The sequence below is a fragment of the Amia ocellicauda genome, unplaced genomic scaffold, assembly GCF_036373705.1.
Source record: "Amia ocellicauda isolate fAmiCal2 unplaced genomic scaffold, fAmiCal2.hap1 HAP1_SCAFFOLD_144, whole genome shotgun sequence".
Taxonomy (NCBI): Eukaryota; Metazoa; Chordata; class Actinopteri; order Amiiformes; family Amiidae; genus Amia; species Amia ocellicauda.
In genome coordinates this window covers 102281-128104 of record NW_027102707.1, presented here as the reverse complement: position 1 = coordinate 128104, position 25824 = coordinate 102281, and the positions used below count along the sequence as shown (strand labels likewise).

Genomic DNA, 25824 nt, shown 5'->3' with positions numbered 1-25824 from the left:
ACGTCACCTGTTGCAACTTTCACCCCAGAGATGCGTGCCTGAGACAGTCCACGCTGCTCACTATGTGTGACTTTCATAACCAGTCCTGGGTGCAGCTCATGTATCGCACTGATGTATTCATCAAGCTCGCCTTTCAGGTCCTCTGTCAATTAAATACAAGGTAATAAAGGCACAATGCATGTCAAAGAATACTGCGCCCAGCAACAGCTGCTCCAGAGCGACCTGTTAAAGTCATTTTCAGCAGTTTTTCTGTGTTAAATTATAGCAGGGGTGTTCACTCCGGCCACAATTTGTCACCTCCCCCAACCCCCCCACCCCCCCGCAGTCAGCACTTTACCTGCCCCCGCATGGGTTTGGCCCTTGTTAAAAATAAGTTCTGCACCCCTGCATTATAGGACATAAGTGATAATAGGAACATAATCCCACAGGTTAAAGCAGGTAAATCCCTTCTGACAATGGTCAGGTTTGTACTGCTAAAAGTTCAGGAATCTGGAATATGAAAGAAATACTGAACCACCCTGAAGTGCACAATTGAATGTTTGTGATTGGTGCTAATTTACTTTGGAAGCTAGTGCATCTTTTGTCTAGTAGACAAATAAATATAAATATTCTACATCATCAAGTTTTCAATTGAACAATCAGCATGTGCAACACTGTCTTTCCCAGGCACTCAGTCGTGGAAAATCCCAATTACCTTGACAGCAGAGACAGTGTGCTGAAGCACTATTGATGACAACACGGCACTTACAGCATTTATTAACATTCATTTATTGAAACACAAAGACAACTATTAACCGACATTGTGGAGATACTTGTTTGCTCTCAAGAGGTATTCTAATTAAAAGCTACAGATTTACAAATGAAACAAGCAAACTAAAAAAAATACTACATTTATTTCATGTGTAATGGTTTTCATAAGATAATTTTAATCACTTATTCCACTGTGTATTGAGAACAAATCACATCTAGAATACATGTACTAAGCATGATATTCAGACTATTTAATTTGATTAAAGAAGGAAAATGTCCTAGTTTACTGCTCCTTGAATGTTTGGGTGTTGTTCGGTCATGTATTTTTAGCAAGTATTCAAAGGTGTGTCATGTAGCATCTTTAGTGAATGAAATGAATTATCCGTAGTGGTATGCAGTTTGTGAACAACTCATTTTTTTTTATCTGCTCAAGTTACGTCTGAATCAATCCTTTTGTGTCAGTGAGTGGCAGAGGTGTAAAGTACTTGAGTAATTTTACTTGATTACTGTACTTAAGTATTATTTTTGGGAATTTTTACTTTACTTGAGTACAATTAAAAATCAATACTTTTACTTAATTACATTTTTTTTAAGTACTTTTTACTCCTTACAATTTAATTTACAGTCAAAAGTACTTATTTTTTGGAGATCACTTCATTCTATTTTCCCTTACTATTACCAAACCAATTGAATTGCGCTGATGCCCAGTTTAATTTAAATATTATTTATTCTGCCAATGAGATTCGTTTTCACATTCCATGAAATTGGTCAGACATGTTCATTGGTCCTTTGGAAGTGACGTCATGTCGCATCTATTACCACAATGCACAGCTTGACCTGGAAATTAGAGAAATTATAACAGTTAATTATTGGAAGAAAATGGAGGAAGAACATGATTCAGCACAGTCCAAAATCAGCCAGAGGATAAAGAGCACCCGTGGCCGTACCTAAGCGAATTCTTTTATTTTAGTGGTATTAATAAGGATTCATACAAGATGAAATGTGTCCTTTGTCTCCCGCTTAATAAGGAAATATCAGCCTTCAAAGTTCGCCATCAAACCTGAGGAAGCATATTGAGGTAAGTACTTTAAGTGTTTTGTTGTACTGATAGGGTTTTTTTTTTTTTTGCATGTTTTGACCTTGACGGCGGCGCACCTTTTATATGTATAGTAGGCCTATTTTCACAAATGCATGCGATTGACAATATAAGGCTCACGTAATAAAATATTAGGAATGCATTTGTAATTGTCTGTAAATTATTTGCTATGGTAACTTTAGTAGCTCCATGGGAAATTTGGCGCCTGTAGCAGTATTGCTTTGAATCATCATTATCGTTCCGCGCTCTCATTGTGTTTGAATTCATGCACAACTCAAGAAAAGATATCCGTGAACTGATCGACCAAGCGAGAAAATGTGTTTCTGCTTCAAGACCTGATTACTAAAAATCATGTTGTATTGTTAAAACTAATGTAATGAAATAAATTCATCCTGTCACGTCAGCTTTACAGTCCTGTGTTTACAATCCAAAAATTCATGTTTGATAGTCACTAAATGCTACTGTATTTCTAAAATCAACAAGTATTTAACATTATAAAGTGTGCAATTGGCTGCAAATGGCAGTTTTATTAATGCTGTAATCAGAGAGTGCATAAGTGTAATTGTTACATTTATATTGCATACAATATAAAAAGACTTCTTTTTAAATATTTATTTGTTGTTTTTATAGAGAATGCACCCAAATTACCTCAAAAACTACTCTAAATTGACAGCACAGAAGAGAAAGATTGGGACCTCCACCCATGCTTCCAGCAGCAAGCAACTGAAAGTTGACTCCGTTTTTCCAGTCAAACATGTGTCTCCAGTCACTGTGAACAAAGCTATATTAAGGTACATCATTCAAGGACTTCATCCTTTCAGCACTGTTGATCTGCCATCATTGAAAGAGCTGATTAGTACACTGCAGCCTGGCAGTTCTGTTATTACAAGGCCTACTTTACGCTCCAAGATAGCTGAAGCTGCTCTGATCATGAAACAGAAAGTGACTATTGCCATGAGTGAAGTTGAATGGATTGCAACCACAGTGGATTGTTGGACTGCACATAGAAAGTCATTCATTGGTGTAACTGCTCACTGGATCAACCCTGAAAGTCTTGAAAGACATTCTGCTGCACTTGCCTGCAAAAGATTAAAGGGCTCTCATACTTTTGAGGTACTGGCCAGCGCTATGAATGATATCCACTCAGAGTATGAAATACGTGACAAGGTTGTTTGCACAACCACAGACAGTGGTTCCAACTTCCTGAAGGCTTTCAGAGTTTTTGGTGTGGAAAACAATGATATTGAGACTGAGGCAAGAAGGTGTGAAAGTGATGACACTGATTCTGAAGGCTGTGGTGAGGGAAGTGATGGTGTGGAATTCCAAGACGCCTCTCGAGTCCTGGACCATGACGATGGCTTCGAATTCCAGCTACCAAAACATCAAAAGTGTGCCTGCCACATACTAAACCTAGTCTCAAGTGTTGATGCCCAAAAAGCTCTCTCAAATGAACACTACAAGAAACTCTACAGATCTGTCTTTGGCAAGTGTCAAGCTTTATGGAATAAAAGCAGCCGATCGGCTCTAGCAGCTGAAGCTGTTGAAGCAGAAAGCAGGTTTCAGCTTTTAAGGCCAAATCAAACGCGGTGGAATTCAACTTTCATGGCTGTTGACAGAATTCTTCAAATTTACAAAGAGGCAGGAGAAGGTGCACTTAGGAATATATGCACCTCTCGAGGTTCCAAAGTAAGTGTTTTTCCCCTCTATTGATGTAAACAAATTTAGGTGGTTGTTGTTGTATACTCTTTGATTATGCCGATTTCTCCTGTAGGTTTAATCCAGCAGAAATTCTGTTCTTGACAGAGCGGGCCAACACAATGCGTCCAGTTGCAAAAGTACTCGACATCTTGCAAGCGGAAACTAATACACAGCTGTGGTGGCTGCTGCCTAGTGTCCATCAGTTAAGCTTGAAACTTCAGCGAATCCACCATTCTCTCATGTACTGTGGCCACCTTGTGGATGCCCTACAACAAGGAATCCAAACACGATTTGAAGATCCTGAGATCATCGTAGCTGCCATCCTTCTCCCTAAATTTCGGACCTCTTGGACAAAGGATGAAACCATCATAAAACGAGGTAAATGAATGCAAGCAACATACATACTTGACGAATTCTAATCTGGGCAACATTTGAGCCATACCAATGTAGCGTAAGGTACACTTATACATTTCAATTAAAGAAGTGAATTTATAGTATCACCTTATCACGAATCCTGGAATCTTGTAGAACTCAATTTCTGTAATAATTGGACGCAGACACCAATTCCAAAGATATAAATTGTCAAATTTATTCAAAAACAAAGACTAAATGTAGCACTACACTAATTATACAAAAGGGAAAAACTAATTAAAATTCAACTCTAGATCAACAAATCAAAGACAAATCACTTCCGTGACCAAATCAAAGACCATGGGATCGCATATGATAACACACAAATCGTTAAACAAAAAAAGTTATAAACACATTGACTACAATACCGGTTAGTAAGACGAAGGTGAGTCTCCCATTAGTATTGTTAGTCAGACATTAAATAACTACGCAGGTTAGTATTTATGTCGGGTAACTTTTCGTTATATATATATCAGTCTCATTTACGTTTAGGTGCCGAGAAAGATCCTATCATTACTTGTTACCACAATTTCCCTTAACTGATTATTATTCAATGATTAAGGATAGGCAGGGCCACCAATAATCTAACGTCTATTAACTTGTGTCAATTTCAGACTAAATAGTTAAACAGGAATGAGAAGATATTTCTCGGCGTTGACAGATTTTATTTCTAAAATTATCAACAAAACTGTTTAATGCAACACACATTTATATTTAAGAAAACTAAATGATATTACACATTCTAGAGTTATGAATCACAGATTAACATTTCTAATTGATTTCTCAAATGTCATGAATCATGAACTCCAAACTGTTAAACTTATCTGAAGTTCGTCGCAGAGGCCTCTCTGGCTTCGGGCTCAGATAACAGCACACGGCACGAGGTCCGTGTGGTTGGAACAAAAGCAGTCCGGTTCGGCTTTGTCCAAGAACTTCCACTCAGTCGATGCACCTGGAAGTTGGGGTTTCGCGAATGTAGAGTCTTTTCCAAACAGATTTTCCACTGGTTTGAAGGCTCCAAGGTTGTGCACAAAATCTTCTTTGTAAGCAGGGTTCCACTGTAGTTACTTGAAGACAAAGTCTTTGAGGAAAGCAGGGCCCTGTTCGTTCCAAGGGTCAAGTTTCTTAAGACTCAAATAGCTATTTAAATGACTGACACTTTCGTATTCAGTCGACTTAATCAATTGTCCAGCTGTAAAACTCCACTGATCAGGTGGGCACAGGCGGGCATGCGCAGTCTGTAAAGTTCTTTATTTAATAAAATCCTTTAAAAGAATTCTTCGTACGGCTCAATCTCCTTCTCCCTGTTTAACTCTTCTGTTGCCGGCAAAGACTTGGTTGGTTTCTGGTTCCGGTTCTGGCAACAGAGCTACAGGTTGAGCTGTGGCAGCGAGTTTCTGGTTCAGGTGAGAGAGAGAGAGAGAGAAAGAGGCTGTGCGCTGTTCTTTATAGTCTGTCAGATCAATAGGTGATTGGTTCTTGAGTTTTTGAGATTGGATTTCGGTTTCAGCCCCCAGTGTCCTATTGGAGGGGGGTTTGATTTATGACTGATGTCAATCCATGCCATCTTTTGGAAATGCCGGTTGGCCCGGGTTCGTAGCTCTATGTCGGGATTTCGGCTCTCGTCCACTTCAAAGAGTTTTTTTTATTACCTACAGGCCCCTTTCTCCAGACATCTCATAGCAGGATTCCAAACTATTTGGCCTATTCTCGGTGCCATCCTCCCCAAAACTGTCACTTTGATGTAAACCAGTTCCAAGCTGATGAGTTAAGGAAATCTGATAACTTTGGGGGGGAGAGGTCTTCTTTAGCTCAGAGCTAAAATGCTCTTATCAAAATACACCCAACATAACGCTACACCAATATTTATTTTTTTGCACTTTTTAGGAATATTATGAACCGATCTTTGGCTGTAATCTCAATATGAATATTGATATATAGTATTCATGCAGCAGGTTCTAGTTATCCCTCAGTGTTTCTTGAAAGAAAAGTCTCATATCATATGTGGCTTGGAAATGCTGTTAGAATTTATGCTAAAATAAGGGATTTGCATGATTTTAGACATTTAGATGTAGATAACTGCACGTAAATGTAGTTAATGACAAAACCCATAAAATGTGTTCCCAGAAGCCCCTCAACCAAACCTTTCTCTGTGTCTGCTCACTCTGCTTGTAGGCATGGACTACATCAGACTGCATCTCGAGCCTTTGGACCACAATAAGGAATTGGCCAACAGTTCATCTGAAGATGAAGATTTTTTCGCTTCTTTGAAACCAACAACACATGAAGCCAGCAAAGAGTTGGATGGATATCTGGCCTGTGTTTCAGACACCAGGGAGTCTCTGCTCACGTTCCCTGCTATTTGCAGGTTCTCTATCAAGACTAATACACCTCTTCCTGCATTGGCTGCCTGTGAGAGGCGTTTCAGCACTGCCGGATTGCTTTTCAGCCCCAAAAGAGCTAGGCTTCAAACTCACAATTTTGAAAATCAGCTTCTGCTTAAGTTAAATGTGAGGTTTTACAACTTTGAGTAGCATGTTGCATACTGGCATTAGATGGTAGTCTAATAGTTTGATAACTAAATACAAACAGTTCTAAAGCAGGATAAAGCCTTGTATGTGGTTCATTCACTTCATGTTTTAAGAGATTAAAAGCTTAAACAAGAATCTCTAGTTTTCATTCTTGCTGATACTTTTACTTCTTTAATACTCAAGTACAATTTTAATGTGGTAATTTTTTACTTTTACTCAAGTACGAATCTGGCCAGATACTTTTACTTTTAATTGAGTAAAATTTTCCCTCAGTACTTGTACTTCCACTTGAGTAACAATTTTGAGTACTTTATACACCTCTGGTGAGTGGTTTTCAATAATAGACTTGCATTATATGATTCAGGTTTGTTTTGGATTCCTGCCATGACATTTGGTATGTCCCCCACTACCATTTGATTGGTAGACAAGTGTAGAAGTTAAAATCAAAGAATTGTATTGTAGGTCAGGTTATATTGACCAAGCAACTTGTTTTTTGAACAATGAAATTACATTTATAGGAAACATCCGTCTAAAATGCAAATGCCTACATTGGAATACATGTCAGAATTAAATGTTTATGTACCATTGGAACCAAGAGATTGTCTAAATGTTTGAGCTATGTTTTGAGTAAATGCCAGATACAACTGTGGATATAACATCCCCAGCAGACACTGGGAATTGAATCAATATTGAAACATGACGTTGAAAGGATATTGATGTATAATAATAATACAGTGTATGTATTTATTTATTTTATTGGCAGACCCCCCTTATCCTGGGTGACTTACAGTTTACATATTACACATTGTAAAATATTACATGCAAATTGCAGTAATACAATGAGTACAAAATACAATATGTATTGTACATAAGCTATAATAACTAACCTAACCCCTCTGCTAAGGGGACAGGACAACTGCACCGCATCAAAGGGACGATGGATGGGGCCATGTACCGTCAAATCTTGGGTGAGAACCTCCTTCCCTCAGCCAGGGCATTGAAAATGGGTCGTGGATGGGGATTCCAGCATGACAATGACCCAAAACACACAGCCAAGGCAACAAAGGAGTGGCTCAAGAAGAAGCACATTAAGGTCCTGGAGTGGCCTAGCCAGTCTCAAGACCTTAATCCCATAGAAAATCTGTGGAAGGAGCTGAAGGTTCGAGTTGCCAAACGTCAGCCTCGAAACCTTAATGACTTGGAGAGGATCTGCAAAGAGGAGTGGGGCAAAATCCCTCCTGAGATGTGTGCAAACCTGGTGGCCAACTACAAGAAATGTCTGACCTCTGTGATTGCCAACAAGGGTTTTGCCACCAAGTAATAAGTCGAAGGGGTCAAATACTTTTTTCCCTCACTGTATATATATATATATATATATATATATATATATACACACACACAAACACAGTTTATTATTGACGTTAAGGAATACAATACTATTGTAAAGAAAAAGCCCTACCTTTAGCTGATTGCTCCAATTCAGACAGAGATGTAGAGGACATGTTGCGACTGCTACTGCTACTATTATCGTCGTCCATGCCTTCCTCGGAATGGGGGGCGTTTTGCTGGGAGACAGGTGTGCTCGATAGGACTCGACAATATGAGACGGGTCACTTGTGGGCTTTGTGCCCAGAATTGCATCAAGTTTGTCAAACCACATGAACTTCTTTTTAACATCAATCGAGCCGCCTGTTTAAAGCATTGGATTGGAGCATTGCTCGCTGTTTCTGTTGAATCCAGACTCTTTTAACTTGGCACTTAACAATGCAAAAACGTCTGCATTCTTGTGAGTTTTGTCTAACTGCTCCTGTATGTTTTCTTCTCTCCATATTTGAATGAGGCACCTCACCTCTTCTGTGTCCCACAACGTTCCCCTGCCACTCATGGTTCTCATGTGTTGAGGAAACAATGATATCGTCAGTGTCATGCATGCGCTCACTTCCTGAACAAGTGCGCACCCGAGTCCGTGTTGCTTTCACATTCAAGCAAACCGCGCCACGGTTCGGGAGCAACCAAACTCAGACCACCTCCTCCAGGTAGTCTCGGGTTCGGTACTCCAGTTGCGGGTCCACATGACAGCGTTCACATTTTCATGCGAACCATGCCCCGTTCCGAACTAAACTGCCAGTGTGAAAGCACCCTTAGTAAAAATCTGACCACATAACCAAGAAAGAATTTGGATACACTGTTGGTTTCTTCAATTATTTATTAAAATTTAAAAATGGATTGCACCTGAGGTTTATAGATTCCTATAATTTTATTACAAACTTGTCATCATAGTACCAGAACATGTACTACAGTTAATAGGCAGCCTGGTAATTAGCCAATAGGATGTTACATATGGGATGTCCTATAGAGCTCATGTTCATGCTCAGTCAGTTGATTGCTCAAAGATTCCCGATTCAGGCGTCTCTATACACGTCTGGACTGAGTCAAGAGCTTCACTTTGTACTCGTCAAAAATACAGATATTCAGTTTGTTTTCCAGATTTCTATAAATAAACCGCTAAACTGTGGATCGTTTGACGTGTGGACATATTTCAACCTCGCCTCCAAAATATAAAAGTGCATACACATAACCAGGGAGGGGGTGCTCACGGTACCATTGCTTGTATTCACCTAGAAACTCCTACATCAGTGGTGGAAACAGCTCATTTCAATATGAAGATGCATATAGAAAATGGTGCATCCTCACCCATTACAATTGCAGAGCTCCACCTAAATAAATCTGTGATTGACAAGCACCAGAAACCGCATTTAGTTTGCATGTATAATCTCAGTTGATATGTGATTTTTCGCTGGTGATGTGTGGTTGTGAAGCAAAGACATGTTTAAGTCCAAATTTTTCAACTTCAAAATGACTCAGAATCGCGCATTTCAGGTCTCCAATTGTCAAAATCTTCTGGGGGAGAACCCCCAGACCCCCTACCCTCAATTCCTCAGTCATCTTTTCCCTCATTTTGCAACATTAATTTTCAACAGTGTACAATGATAAAGGGAAGTAGTAAAGACAAAATCAGACAAAATGCTTGAAAGTTTCTATTACGTTTATCTCTATGCCTACAATAATCTTTAACACATTACAACAATTAAAAGTGGTCTGAAAGTGCTTTAATACTTATATTTAAATCTATTTAAACGTTTTATTTTCATACTTTGTCAAATTAATGTACTAAATTTAAGCAACAGTGTATATTACTAATTCACAGAATTGTGTGTGTTTTGGAAAGGGGCATTTGGAAGTGTGATTTCCCCCACCCCCTGGGGACCCTGAGAAAAAATAATTGACTACCCCTGATGTACTATTTAGATAGGTTTAACATCAGGAAATAGTTTGGGACAACTGTCTGTGTAAGTGTGTCTGCTAAGAAATTAATACAACTATTTAGTACTGTAGGTGGCTTTGATATCAGGCCCCTCCTCCTGAAGATATATAAGAGAAAATCCCAAAGATCCAATAGCAGTGATTCTAGAAACCCTGATTAACTTATAAATTAGCAAACCTTTACATTGGACTGTAGCTTGGTTCTAAACCAAATTATTTATGTCTTTATTCATGGTAATATATACAACATTCCCCACAGCTAGAAGTCAGTGATAGTGTGTTGGATTTCCCAGCCCTGTCCTGTGCAGTTCTGAATTACAAGCGTGCCCTGGTCAACTTCAAGGCATCTTTGTGTTATCTTATTCTTTAATGCCTTTCCCTGTGAAAAACAAACAAACAGACAAAAAAGCTAAATCAAATAAATAAGCCAATAAATCAAATCAAATAAAGTAAGTAAGGGGAGGGGAGGGGAGGGTGTTTTTGTGTTGGCACAGTGAAGTCCTTTGACTAGCCTGTGTATATTTCGGTTTAGTGTATCGTTTTGGTTGGTCCTTGTGCCTGTTTGGTTTGCGTTTAGTTAATAAAAGTATTGTTTTGTTACCTGTGGTCTGTCTCTGTGCCTCCATTCCCAGCCACCCCGCCACAATATATTTATTATTGTATTATTTATTAGTGTTATTTCAAGAGCTTTGCTTACATTGCTGAATCAATGTATCAGATTAAGATTTAGATTAAGATTAACATTAACATTAACATTTCTAGGAAAGACCTTAGACTTGATTTTTAAAAATGTTACCTTTTTAATTGAGCACACCATAATATTGCTGTTTAAGAAAGGTAATGAGCCATCTGAATTATTATTATCAGTGGTGTATATTGATATAACATACAGCACTGAAAAATAAAAACTTAAATGCTAGACCTTGGACATAACTACATGTCCATTATTTTTAGAAACTTTTTTCTTCCCTTTTGTCTCAATGCCTTTTTCATAATTTCCAATAAAATAGGAGAATGATTTGTATGTTATATCCATTTAACATTGTTATGTTATGTTTTTAACTAGACCAGCAAGCCATCTGTTGTTTTTTTTTATTTTATTTTATTTTATTTTAGTCAATACTAACATCATCTCGTCAGGGTCAATCCTGTTTAAGTGTTTATTATAATATGATGGATTTATATTTTAAAACAAATTTCTCAAATGCACAATCAATTCAAACCTGGTTCACTGTACTGTATATTAGATGGAAGTCCTTGCAAAATTAAATCTCATAAGATTACCTGTTTAAAGTTCCATAAGAAACTCATCCCCTTTTCTTTTGCCACATTGCATTCATATAACCCTGGGGTAGTTCCAGAGCCGGGGTCAACTAAACATCTGTTATTGTTATATTTGTGAGACTTTATTCCTCCAATGTAGAGCTGCCCACTTTTACGGAAGTATGTATACTGTAAAACAGAAATAGAGAAAAGTTACACCTTAAAGGTCTTCTATAATGAGAATTCTGAATTTAAAACAAACACAGCCATACGAAAATATTCAGATTATATGGACATTGTTCTTCTTTATAAACATAACAACCCTAGCGATCTGGGGAAAAAACATTTAAATAATCCATGACGCAATTTATTTATTTGTATACAAAAGTGTATAATATGTCATTAATACAACAGTTATTGTACACAGACTGTTCACACCTTTGCATAGGGAAATGGCGTTTTGGTGCATATACTGTAGCCTATTGTTTTCAGTTTCAGATTTTGAGTCAGACAATTAACACAATTGTCAAAGCAGCAGGAACGATAGCATCTTTATTTAGCCAACAAGTAAAATAAACTGTGTTTCATTCACATTATACTTTTACACCTGGTTTCTATGAACTTGGCAGACAACCTTATCCAAATAAATATTCATTTTGCATGGAGGGAACAGGAGAAATAATACATAGGGAGTAACCATGGCAACCAGACTCCTATTTTAGTATTGAACAATTATTATATATATATATATATATATATATATATATATATATATATATATATATATACACTCACCTAAAGGATTATTAGGAACACCATACTAGTACTGTGTTTGACCCCCTTTCGCCTTAAGAACTGCCTTAATTCTACGTGGCATTGATTCAACAAGGTGCTGAAAGCATTCTTTAGAAATGTTGGCCCATATTGATAGGATAGCATCTTGCAGTTGATGGAGATTTGTGGGATGCACATCCAGGGCATGAAGCTCCCGTTCCACTACATCCCAAAGATGCTCTATTGGGTTGAGATCTGGTGACTGTGGGGGCCAGTTTAGTACAGTGAACTCATTGTCATGTTCAAGAAACCAATTTGAAATGATTCGACCTTTGTGACATGGTGCATTATCCTGCTGGAAGTAGCCATCAGAGGATGGGTACATGGTGGTCATAAAGGGATGGACATGGTCAGAGACAATGCTCAGGTAGGCCGTGGCATTTAAACGATGCCCAATTGGCACTAAGGGGCCTAAAGTGTGCCAAGAAAACATCCCCCACACCATTACACCACCACCACCAGCCTGCACAGTGGTAACAAGGCATGATGGATCCATGTTCTCATTCTGTTTACACCAAATTCTGACTCTACCATCTGAATGTCTCAACAGAAATCAAGACTCATCAGACAAGGCAACATTTTTCCAGTCTTCAACTGTCCAATTTTGGTGAGCTTGTGCAAATCGTAGCCTCTTTTTCCTATTTGTAGTGGAGATGAGTGGTACCCGGTGGGGTCTTCTGCTGTTGTAGCCCATCCGCCTCAAGGTTGTACGTGTTGTGGCTTCACAAATGCTTTGCTGCATACCTCGGTTGTAACGAGTGGTTATTTCAGTCAAAGTTGCTCTTCTATCAGCTTGAATCAGTCGGCCCATTCTCCTCTGACCTCTAGCATCAACAAGGCATTTTCGCCCACAGGACTGCCGCATACTGGATGTTTTTCCCTTTTCACACCATTCTTTGTAAACCCTAGAAATGGTTGTGCGTGAAAATCCCAGTAACTGAGCAGATTGTGAAATACTCAGACCGGCCCGTCTGGCACCAACAACCATGCCACGCTCAAAATTGCTTAAATCACCTTTCTTTCCCATTCAGACATTCAGTTTGGAGTTCAGGAGATTGTCTTGACCAGGACCACACCCCTAAATGCATTGAAGCAACTGCCATGTGATTGGTTGGTTAGATAATTGCATTAATGAGAAATTGAACAGGTGTTCCTAATAATCCTTTAGGTGAGTGTATATATATGACCCAAAACAATTTAAATGTACAACATTTACATCTCTGCATTATTATCTTCGTTTTCCTGTAATGTGTCATTCACTTATGTTTCAAAGCTCTAAAAGTTTTAAACAAACAGGAAGGTGTACCTGGGCATAGGGGTGGGTGATATGCGTTAAAAACAATACCACAATATTTTCAACATTATAGATGATAATTACATTTATTCCTGTATGTTAAACATTTGTATCAAGGTTTTTTGAATTATACTTGCATGCCTTCTACAGGATAGCAGGTCAGAGGACATAAATAAGATTAACATTGAAATAAACTGTAGCACAACACGAAATCTGACACTGGACAAATGCCTTGATGTGGCTAAGAACTGACTAGCAAAACATAAAACCTACAATTACAGCACATAGTATGCACTTTTTGTGTATTGTCAGCACTGGTAATATGCAGGAGTTCTGAATGTATTGGATTATCCTTTTTTTACATATTCTTTATGGAATAAAAATGAAACACAGTTACCTGTGGCCCATAGTAGTGGCATCCATAGGCTATGGGTACGGTTCCAGGAACAGGACCTTGATCAACACAGACATTGTCCTTCACAGTGTTCTTCAGCTTTAGATATAAGAAAACATATATACAGAAACCTCCAAATTAAATAAATAACATTGAACAATGATCATGTGTTGCCATTATATTGGTAAATTGCACAAAGTGTTGTGATAAACTGATCTTAATCCAGCAGAATTTTTTAAACAAGAAACAATATATTACCCTGTAGTACTCCAATAAACTATTAATCATATACATTTACTGGACTTGAAGAGCACTGCAAGAATAGTTCTGAACCAGCAGCACAGCAGTTAAGGACAACATTACTATTTTTATTTCCTTGAAATTTTTAACGTAATTAATTTAATACAAAATAGGGTTTTTTTGACAGTAATACATGATAAATGTAATTAATATATGAACTAATTTTTGAAGATCAAGAAAGATTTAAGCTGAGCAAAGGAAATGCCTCCAAGCAAACATGAAATAATAAATTGGCTTACAGCTCCATAGCCAACAACGTCATCCCATGGATCCAGCTGAGGATACACATTTTCTATATACCACTTGAATGGCTTACATTTTAGCTTCTCTCTGAGTTTTTTTCTGTCTGAAACATCCCCAATATCAATTCCATGGTCCTAGAAGGAAAATAAAAGATAATTACATCTCATTATATAAATAAACCTTTGTTATTATTGTTAACAGCTATTCCTGTTAAACAAGTCTGAATTCAATAGATAATGCACTGAATCTTACTGATGTATATCAGTAGAGGTGACTATTGAATCTATGCCAGAAATGTTAGCAAATGTTAGCAAATGTTAGCAATGTGAAGTGACAACAAGAGCCCTTGTCCAAGTGGATATATCAACATCAACATCAAACATGACAGCACTGGTAAGAATTGAGCTTCTGACACCTACAAGGTATCTGGTTCACCTTTCATATATTACAAGATTGTGTAGAAGATATTTAATTTATTTATATTTAGGTTTTCTGTTTCAAGAGTCCCTCCACAGTTTTTTTTTTTTTTTTTTGATATTACCTTATATGGAAGATTCCACGCAATAAGAATATTTTTTTTGTAGTCATCCATCCACACTTCAGCCACACGCAGGGCATTTCTTTTCATTGTTATGCTGAGGTCAGGGAGATAAGGTTTGTGGGCTCTTTCAATGTGAGCTATTTTGGAACATGGCACCACCTCAATGCTGCCTCCACACATCCACACCTGGGGCAAAGATAAATGCGGTGTGTATAGTAATATGAAACTATGATACAGTCTCATTTCTTTCTTCTCTTAAAAGACTGAATTCTTGTCAGCAGCAAGTTCTAACTGTGCTCACTGTTAGCATCCTATTCCTATTGTTAGCAACATTCCACAGAAACACTGTCAACTGTTGTAATCCTCGGGCAACACTGACAAAGTACATTTTCAGACATTTTGTTTCATTTTAAACTTTAGTCTTCCTTTTTCAGAAATTATTTTTTCCCTTATTATTTTTTTTTCTTTTGACCTATGAAAATTAGAGCATCTTGCTCACTAGCATGGAAAAAGCAAATTGGCAGATTTTTATTTAAGAACAAAGAACATAAGAAAGTTTACAAACGAGAGGGGGCCATTCGACCCATCGTGCTCGTTTGGTGTTCATTAATATCTAAGTGATCCAAGGATCCTATCCAGACTATTTTTAAATGTTCCCAAACTTTCAGCTTCAACCACATTGCTGGGTAGTTTATTCCAGATTGTGACTACTCTTTGTGTAAAGAAGTGTCTCCTGTTTTCCGTTTTGAATGCCTTGAATCCCAATTTCCATTTGTGTCCCCGGGTGCATGTGTCCCTGCTGATCTGGAAAAGCTCCTCTGGTTTGATGTGGTCGATGCCTTTCATGATTTTGAAAACTTGGATCAAGTCCGCACGTAGTCTCCTCTGTTCCAGGGTGAAAAGGTTCAGTTCCCTCAGTCTCTCCGAGTAGGACTTCCCCTTCAGACCTGGAATAAGTCTGGTTGCTCTCCTCTCAACTGCCTCTAAAGCAGCAATATCCTTCTTGAAGTGTGGTGCCCAGAACTGTACACAGTATTCCAGATGAGGTCTAACTAGCGCATTGTACAGTCTTAACATTACTTCCCTTGTTTTAAGTTCTACACTTATGACAATATACCCTAGCATTCTGTTTGCCTTTTTTATTGCTTCCCCACATTGCTTGGATGGAGAAAGTGAGGAGTCCACATAGACTCCTAGGTCTTTCTCATGCGTTACTTCATCTAGATCTGTACTTCCCATAGTGTAATTATAGTGGACATTTTGTTACCTGCATGTATTACCTTGCACTTGTCCACATTGAATTTCATTTGCCAGGTGTCAGCCCACAACTGAATATAATCTAAGTCCCTCTGAATAGCCTGTGCTGCCAAGATTGTATCTGCTGAGCCACCTATTTTAGTATCATCTGCAAATTTGACAGTCCAGATCATTAATATAGATTAGAAAAAGCAAAGGCCCTAATACTGATCCCTATTTAACTACTTACTACATATTTGAAAAGGTTTGGAATTATGTATTTCTGGGTTAGAGACAAGGTCATTACAGAGATATAGATATTAACTGAACTCCACCTAATTCAAACATTTTTATTTTATTTAAACATCTTATTAATACCAATATTACACAATCTTGATACCAGAAGTACATTATATTATTATAAGGAATTATACTGGTAGTTTTGTAATTTAAACAGATTAAAAATAATAATATAAAAAGGGATGAGAGAATATTAAAACCCCTAATTGAAAAACAAATGCCTTGAGTGACTTACTCGAAGACCCAGTTCTACATTTTCTCCACCATAGATTTTCATTCCACCATCTAAAACACCAATTTCTCCAAAGAATTTTCTGTCTGCAATAAAGATACCCATAACTGAGGGGCTCCTTAGGAGATAAAAAAACAAAACAAAGAGGTCATATGAACAATATAATCAATTCACAGTTATGCATGGAATCAAATAAACAAAAATGATCAGGTGTCCCAGTTGTTTCTTGTTTGCATTAACATGTTCTGTGGATCATTTTTGAATGATTAAATTTGTAAATTTGCACACACATTCTGAAAAGAAAGGTCCCACTACTTCTTGGTGTGTGTTATAGTATAGTAAGATACATACCACTCTTCCAGATTGAGTCCATCATATAAGCAACTAGGGCTGGGTGGATATGGCCAAAAATGTTATCACGATAAAAAAAAATCATATCAGTCGATATCGATAATTATCATAATAAATGACCAATCATTATTTATTTCAAGTTTAAAGGCTAATTTTTGCTTCTGAGTGAAAGTTGAAGAAACCAGATGGTTAATTGTGGTTTTAAACTATGGTCAGAACATGACAAACAGTTGCCAAACAGAGGATCATTTCACAGATCTGAGGTAGAACATTAAAAACAATTATAATGATACAATATTTTTTCAACATAAAAATATGCATGAGTAAAATTATGTAAAATCCCTTTTCAGTCCTTTTTCCTCAACAAAATAAATATCTGCAGTCTGATGTATAACAGCCCCATAGAGAATCAGCATGAACACGATTTAGTTACCATGTGTCCATTTACAAGTTAAATGAATGAATTAATAAATAAATAAATAAATAAATAAATACAGCAGATCTGGGTTTCCCTCAAAAATATTAAGGACTGGTTTATAAATGCGTCCATAAATACCATGACTGAAACATGCACACTTTTAATTAAACCTGCTATATTGTAGCTGCTGTTACTGTATGATTAGTCATGAAATGTGTATTTTGTTTCAACTGTAAGTTTGCTAACTATCCCAGAGTCCAGATCATTAAGCAAAGCAAAGGCCCTAGTACTGATCCCTGTGGAACTCCACTAATAACCTCACTCCAATTAGAAGTGACTCTTCTAATCGACACCCTCTGTTTCCTATAAATCAACCAGTTCATAATCCATCTACTTACATTACCCTGAATGCCTACAGCTTCCAATTTGAGGATCAGTCTTTGGTGTGGAACCTTATCAAAAGCTTTTTGGAAATCTAAGTATATCATATCATATGCTTTCACGTGATCTACAGCTGCAGTTGCATGTTCAAATTTTTTTAATAAATTAGTAAGACATGATCTGCCTCGTCTAAACCCATGTTGACTATCTCCAAGAATATGGTTTTCATTGAGATGCTCCTCTATTTTCTGTCTAATAATTTTTTCCAACATTTTACAGGTGATGCAGGTGAGACTGATTGGTCTGTAATTTCCTGGCTCAGTTTTGTCCCCTTTCTTGTGGATTGGTATGACATTTGCTGTCTTCCAGTCAGTTGGCACATCCCCTGTTCTAAGTGTCATTTGGAATAATCGAGTTAGCAGCCTATAAATAATTTCCCTCATTTCTTTAAGTACTGTTGGAAATATCCCATCTGGCCCAGGTGATTTGTTTGTTTTTAATTCTGCTAGTCCCTTTAGTACCTCCTCCTCATTTATCCTGATCTCTCTTAGGGTTTGACTGAACTGATTGTCAACCTGTGGCATGTCATCTGTTTTTTCTTTTGTAAAAACCTCTGTGAAATACTCATTTAGAACATTTGCCACATCTTCTTCATTTTCCAAGATACCTCCATTTTTGCCCTTTATCTGTTTCACCTCCTCCTTTATTGAATGCTTGCTGTTGTAATATTGAAAAAAGCTCTTTGCATTGGTTTTAGCTCCAAGAGCTATGTTTCTTTCTATTTCCCTCTTTGCTTTCCTGATCCCTTTCTTAAGATCTCTTTGCAGCTCAACATATTCTATGTATTTATTTTCGTCACCATCCCTTTTGTATGCGCTATACAACATTTTCTTCCTCTTTATATTTTTTTGCATACCTCTATTAAACCATTTTGGCCAGTGTTTTTTGTTCCTCAATTTGCTAAGTTTTGGTACAAATTGCTCCTGAGCCTCAAGTAGTATATTCTTAAAATATACCCATCCATTTTCAACTGACTCTGTATCCAGTGTGCTCCAGTCTACCTTTTCTAAGTGCCGTCTCATACCTTCAAGGTTTGCTTTTCTAAAATTGTAGACCATTGTTTTAGACTTGGACCTTGTTTTTTGAAAGAATGCCTCAAAGCTAACCATATTGTGATCACAATTTGCCATTGGTTCTCTATCTACTGTCCCCCTGACTCTATCTTGGTCATTTGAAAAGATCAAGTCAATACATGCACTCTTTCTGGTTGGTTCCCTGACAAATTGAGTTAGAAAGCAGTCATTTACCATCTCAACCATTTCCATTTCTGCTTCTGTAGTCCCCACTGGGCTTTCCCAGTCTAGGTTTGGGAAATTGAAATCCCCCATTATAACAGCCACATCCTTGCTACATGCAGTCCTGATTACACTGTACAATGCAACATCTTTCTGAATATCTGAGTTTGGTGGCCTGTAAAACACTGTAAAATACTGGGATCTAATTTGAGTTCTTCTGCCTCAATGTCATTTTTCACATATAATGCTACCCCACCCCCTCTTCAATTTTGCCTGTCTCTCCTAAACTGTGTGTATCCTTCCAACAAGTTTTTATTATTCCGATGAGTGTTTAGCTGACTGGATAGTTGGATAGCAGTTATGGTCAATGAGGCCAGTACACACTTTACTTTAAGTAACTGAATATTTTACATTTACTAACTTAACATGCTCTTATTCATTCTTACATTCAAAAGAAACAGGAAATCAAATGAAAGTTCAGCATAGTTATGTTTCTGCAGATTTCACATCCAATGCTGAGGATCCAAGGCCGTTTGAGGTGATATCACTGGGTTGGCAGGGTAATCGGCAAATCAAGTGATCCAGTGCAGCTCCTCTAACAACATGAACAGCCCTAACAAGGCTCTCTCTCGAAGAAGAAGAAGAAGAAGAAGAAGAAGAAGACACGGGTGGCTATCCTAAACGAAGGTTGACCACTGCAGTCCACATCAACCCCTTCCAGGCGCTGAATCACACTCTCTAAACAAAAACTTTCTAATTATATTGTTGCTTCACAGCGTAAGTGAGTTTGTTCTGTCGAGAATATAAGTTTTATTTCTTCTAATAAGCTCAGTCCCGATTCTGGATTCAATAAAAATACAGTACACTAGCAACTATTTCCCTTTCAAAAGTTGTAGTCACGTTTCAGTTTTAAAAAAAAACAGCCATCAAATGCCATTACTTGTGTTTCTTTTCACTCTTTACTTTCTCTTATCACAAAGCTTCACGTACAGGTGCACTCTGCGTCTACGCTATCCTTTGCCCTAGCTTTGTCCAAGCAAACTCACTAGTCCTCTTAGTTCAACATGGGCTCTCCTTAACTGTGAGTCACACGGTTCTAGTTAACTTTGCAAGTCTCTTTTCAAAAAAATAAGTAAACCTGAAAAAAAACACAATCCCAGGCTGATACAGTGTTATTGGTGTTAAAAAAATCAAAGTTCTTTGTTTTCATATAAAAAACCTTTTTTATTTTTTCTCTTCACACTTCACATCTCCAATTAGTACACTCAACTAATCATGGCGACTACTGTTCCCGTACTACAGCCCACCCTTCTTCTCGAGGAAGCTACATTCTGATTGGCTAGAAGGTTAGGCGATTCACTAATTAAATTGATTGTCGAAGCCAGTCATAACAATACCATATTTTGAATAAATTAATATCCCTTACATTAATAATGTGGAAACTGAGTGTAACATAAAAACAAACATACACTATAACAACACATGAACATTCATAAAACTATGATTTTAGAACCAGTGGGACCTTTCTTTAAATCCTAATCAATTAAAGTAGTTTTTGTACATAGCACACTAACATAGCACACTAATGGAATCCAATTAACAATTGAAATTGAAAGCCAATCTCTTGAGGATTGGAACTGTGCAGCCCTTTTCTAAACTGGCACTGATTGTCTTCAGAAAGCTTTAGTCTGTCAGTTGGTGAGTGACTTACTTTCCTGGCATGGATTTATCATTCAGTTTATACCACTCCGGCTGAAATGACTCATACATGCACCACAGAGCCCAGTCAAAGGCGTGAGAAGCTTCATTGTAATGGATAACTTCTAAATTGTCGAAATTCACCCTGTCGAACACAGGGGTCACCACCACGGTGGGATCTGCTTTTATTCTCGAGAGCACTGGCTCAGCCCTGCAGATGAAAAAAGATAATCTCTGTCAGAGGCCTGTCACTGCAACACTGCAACATAAGAACATAGGAACATAATAATGTTTACAAATGAGAGGAGGCCATTCGACCCATCATACTCGTTTGGTGTCCACTAAGTGATGCAAGGATACTATCCAGTCCATTTTTAAATGTTCCCAAATGTTCAGCTTCAACCATATCGCTGGGGAGTTTGTTCCAGATTGTGACAAGTCTCTGTGTGAATTCCAGTTTTTCCCTCATTATAAACAGTCTGATAGTATCAGAGCCTACCACAGCTCTTATGTAAACTGAACCCTTAGCACATATCTATGCTTAAACATACTTTTCTTCACAACAGTAGTCCTCAACATAGCCATGTAAATTACAAGTTTTTTTGATTAATTAAACTGTGGAAACACTTTATTGAGGATGTGTATACTTATAAAAGGCAATATGTGCCAAAACCTGATATTTTTTGCATAATCTCTCAATAAGGTATTACACCGTTCGTATTAAGATAATACTTCAATATTACAGAGTTGTTGTAACATTACAATTGGAACAATTTACAGTTTCATAAATTAAAATTATTCAGGCCAGAGCCTGAATTCAGAGCTTCGTCATGTTGGAAAAAATTATTAGACAGAAAATAGAGGAGCATCTTAATGAAAACCATATTCTTGACTCTGGGATAGTTACCAAACTTGTCAAATTTGCAGATGATACTAAAATGGCTGGCTCAGCAGATACAATCTCGGCAGCACAGGCTATTCAAAGGTACTTAGATAATATTCAGTTTTGTGCCGACACCTGGCAGATGAAATTAAATGTGGAGAAGTGCAAGGTATTACATGCAGGTAACAAAAATGTCCACTATAATTACACTATGGGAGGAATGGAACTAGATGAAGTAACGCATGTGGGGAAGCAATAAAAACAATAGCAATAAAAAAGGCAAACAGAATGTTAGGGTATATTGTCAAAAGTGTAGAATTTAAAACAAGGGAAGTAATGTTAAGACTGTACAATGCACTAGTTAGACCTCATCTGGAATACTGTGTACAGTTCTGGGCACCACACTTCAAGAAGGATATTGCTGCTCTAGAGGCAGTTCAGAGGAGAGCAACCAGACTTATTCCAGGTCTGATGGGAATGTCCTACTTGGAGAGACTGAGGGAACTGAACCTTTTCACCCTGGAACAGAGGAGACTATGTAGGGACTTTGATTCAAGTCTGCAAAATCATGAAAGGCATCGACCACCTCAAACCAGAGGAGCTTTTCCAGATCAGCACGGACACACGGACCCGGGGACACAAATGGAAATTGGGCTTCAAGGCATTCAAGACGGAAAACAGGAGACACTTCTTCACACAGAGAGTTGTCACAATCTGGAACAAACTCCCCAGCGATGTGGTTGAAGCTGAAAATTTGGAAACATTTAAAATCAGACTGGATAGGATCCTTGTATCACATAGTTAGAACATAAGAAAGTTTACAAACGAGAGGAGGCCATTTGACCTATCGTGCTCGTTTGGTGTCCATTAATATGTAAGTGATCCAAGGATCATATCCAGTCTATTTTTAAATGTTCCCAAACTTTCAGCTTCTACCACGTCACTGGGTAGTTTATTCCAGATTGTGACTACTCTCTGTGTAAAGAAGTGTCTCCTGTTTTCCGTACTTCTAGATCTGTACCTCCTATAGTGTAATTATAGTGGACATTTTTGTTACCTGCATGTATTACCTTGCACTTGTTCACATTGAATTTAATTTGCCAGGTGTCGGCCCACAACTGAATATTATCTAGGTCCCTCTGAATAGCCTGTGCTGCCAAGATTGTATTTGCTGAGCCAACTATTTTAGTATCATCTGCAAATTTGACAAGTTTGCTATCTATCCCAGAGTCCAGATCATGAATATAGATTAGAAAAAGCAAAGGCCCTAGTACTGATCCCTGTGGAACTCCACTAACAACCTCACTCCAGTTAGAAGCAACTCCTCTAATCGACACCCTCTGTTTCCTATACATCAACCAGTTCATAATCCATCTACTTACATTACCCTGAATGCCTACAGCTTCCAATTTCAGGATCAGTCTTTGGTGTGGAAGCTTATCAAAAGCTTTTTGGAAATCTAAGTATATCATATCATATGCTTTCACCTGATCTACAGCTGCAGTTGCATGTTCAAAACATTCTAATAAATTGATCTGCCTCGTCTAAACCCATGTTTACTATCTCCAAGAATATGGTTTTCATTGAGATGCTCTATTTTCTGTCTAATATTTTTTCCAACATTTTACAGGTGATGCAGGTGAGACTGATTGGTCTGTAATTTCCTGGCTGAGTTTTGTCCCATTTCTTGTGGATTGGTATGACACTTGCTGTCTTCCAGTCAGTTGGCACATCCCCTGTTAGTGTCATTTGGAATAATTGAGTTAGCGGCCTATAAATAATTTCCCTCATTTCTTTAAATACTGTTGGAAATATCCCATCTGGCCCAGGTGATTTGTTTGTTTTTAATTCTACTAGTCCCTTTAGTACCTCCTCATCATTTATCCTGATCTCTCTTAGGGTTTGACTGGACTGATTGTCAACCTGTGGCATGTCATCTGTTTTTTCTTTAGTAAAAACCTCTGTGAAATACTCATTTAGAACATTTGCCACATCTTGTTTGTTTTCCAAGATACCTCCATTTTTGCGCTTTATCTGTTTCACTTCCTCCTTTATTGACCGCTTGCTGTTGTAATATTGAAAAAAGCTCTTTGCATTAGTTTTAGCTCCAAGAGCTATGTTTCTTTCTATTTCCCTCTTTGCTATCTGATCCCTTTCTTAAGATCTCTTTGCAGCTCAACATATTCTATGTATTTTGTTTCGTCACCATCCCTTTTGTATGCGCTATACAACATTTTCTTCCTCTTTATATTTTTTTGCATACCTCTATTAAACCATTTTGGCCAGTGTTTTTTGTTCCTCAATTTGCTAAGTTTTGGTACAAATTGCTCCTGAGCCTCAAGTAGTATATTCTTAAAATATACCCATCCATTTTCAACTGACTCTGTATCCAGTGTGCTCCAGTCTACCTTTTCTAAGTGCCGTCTCATACCTTCAAGGTTTGCTTTTCTAAAATTGTAGACCATTGTTTTAGACTTGGACCTTGTTTTTTGAAAGAATGCCTCAAAGCTAACCATATTGTGATCACAATTTGCCATTGGTTCTCTAACTACTGTCCCCCTGACTCTATCTTGGTCATTTGAAAAGATCAAGTCAATACATGCACTCTCTCTGGTTGGTTCCCTGACAAATTGAGTTAGAAAGCAGTCATTTACCATCTCAACCATTTCTATTTCTGCTTCTGTAGTCCCCACTGGGCTTTCCCAGTCTAAGTTTGGGAAATTTAAATCCCCCATTATAACAGCCACATCCTTGCTACATGCAGTCCTGATTACACTGTACAATGCAGCTTCTTTCTGAATATCTGAGTTTGGTGGCCTGTAACACACTCCTACCGCTAATCCTCCAGATCTCTTGTTCAAAAGTTTCACCCACAAAGATTTTGTTCCGTTACTGGGATCTAATTTGAGTTCTTCTGCCTCAATGTCATTTTTCACATATAATGCTACCCCACCCCCTCTTCGATTTTGCCTGTCTCTCCTAAACTGTGTGTATCCTTCCAACTTGTATTCATCCCCATCATTTTCTGTAAGCCATGTTTCTGTCACTCCTACAACATCGTAGTCACATGCTAGCATTGTGGCTTCAAGGCAGTTATTAATGGACACCAAACGAGCATGATGGGCCTCCTGTCGTTTGTAAACTTTCTTATGTTCTTATACTATCTTTATTTCTGTGGACTAGCAGGAAAAAGTTTATCCCTGTCTTAATTGAATTAGTTCCATTATCTAAAATCTTTACAATTTTCTCTAGGCTGTGCCAGTGTTCAACACTGTACATCAATTCTCAAAATATATAATTGATAAATTATATAATAGAAATAAGTATAGATTAATTAACCATATTTATTAAATGAAATGAATCTCCAAATCACATTGTTTCAAATGAAGCAACCACATCAGTTATTATTATAAGTCCTAATCAACACATTAGTTAGTCTGAATAGCCTCAGTTGGTGACAGACATTTACATGGTTACATTCCTGAATTCTGTATCTGTAAGTTGTGTGTTTAGAATGGAATACATCCTACCATTCCACATGGACTTCAATATGGGCATCCAAAACCGCCACCACATCACCTGTTGAAGCTTTCCACCCAGAGATCCGTGCCTGAGTAAGCCCCAGCTGCTCACTGTGTGTGACTTTCTTCACCAGTCCTGGGTGCAGCTTGTTTATCACACTGATGTACTCATCAAACTCCCCTTTCAGGTCCTCTGTTGATTAAATACAGGACAAAGGGATAATGCATTTGATGGCTTTAAAGAAATACAAAAAAACTCCATACATATATTGCTAAGGAATATGAAAAATGAAAGGTAAGTTTCTGTGTGTGACAAACCATTTGTACTGTGGTCATCGATAAGCACAATCTCCTTCAGCAGATGCGCTGGTGTTCTGTCAATGATGCTGCGAATGGCTCTCTTCATTACAGACAGGGCTTCATTCAAATAAATCAACACCACACTGATAGTAGGGAGATCGTTGGGATATTTTTTCTCCAAGCATCTGTTTGAAAAAAATCATCTGCAACAGGTTATTTTTATGGAAGGTTTCTGCTATATAATTTAGATTTTAGGGACTGAAGTATTGCGGTTATCAATAATATATTTTCATAGTACATGTAAAATGAGTGGTAATCATCAAGAGGAATATTTAAATGACTGTTATACAAAAAGGCATGTACATTATGGTTTGTTTATAAAAATCTGATTATCGTTATTCTAATTTGCAAGACTGAAAAACTGTAGCAAGTTATTGTTAGACGATTGCTAAACACTTAATTATGTTTATTTAAAAGAAATGCAATAACAAAGCACAGTTGTAATGTCTACACTCTGAACTTTTCCAATA

At 37.6% G+C, this 25824-nt stretch overlaps 1 protein-coding gene across 3 annotated transcripts in view; it reads right to left on the bottom strand.

Moving 5' to 3' along the window:
• Window positions 1-775: 775 nt before the first annotated feature.
• The window catches only part of LOC136722694 (probable polypeptide N-acetylgalactosaminyltransferase 8), a 51834-nt gene continuing 26785 nt past the window's right edge, over window positions 776-25824 (bottom strand). Inside the window, exons 3-11 of one of the 3 annotated variants that reach the window (XM_066697450.1) lie at window positions 25313-25479; window positions 25004-25187; window positions 20604-20801; window positions 16451-16565; window positions 14680-14865; window positions 14135-14272; window positions 13599-13694; window positions 11095-11262; window positions 776-1587 (exon numbers count right to left, since the gene is read on the bottom strand). In XM_066697450.1, the coding sequence (XP_066553547.1) occupies window positions 1552-1587; window positions 11095-11262; window positions 13599-13694; window positions 14135-14272; window positions 14680-14865; window positions 16451-16565; window positions 20604-20801; window positions 25004-25187; window positions 25313-25479 (1288 nt within the window). In that variant the 3' untranslated portion in view covers window positions 776-1551. Of the gene's footprint in view, window positions 1588-8674; window positions 10190-11094; window positions 11263-13598; window positions 13695-14134; window positions 14273-14679; window positions 14866-16450; window positions 16566-20603; window positions 20802-25003; window positions 25188-25312; window positions 25480-25824 lie in introns of those variants that run through there. The other 2 variants (XM_066697449.1, XM_066697451.1) reach the window with 2 other exon arrangements.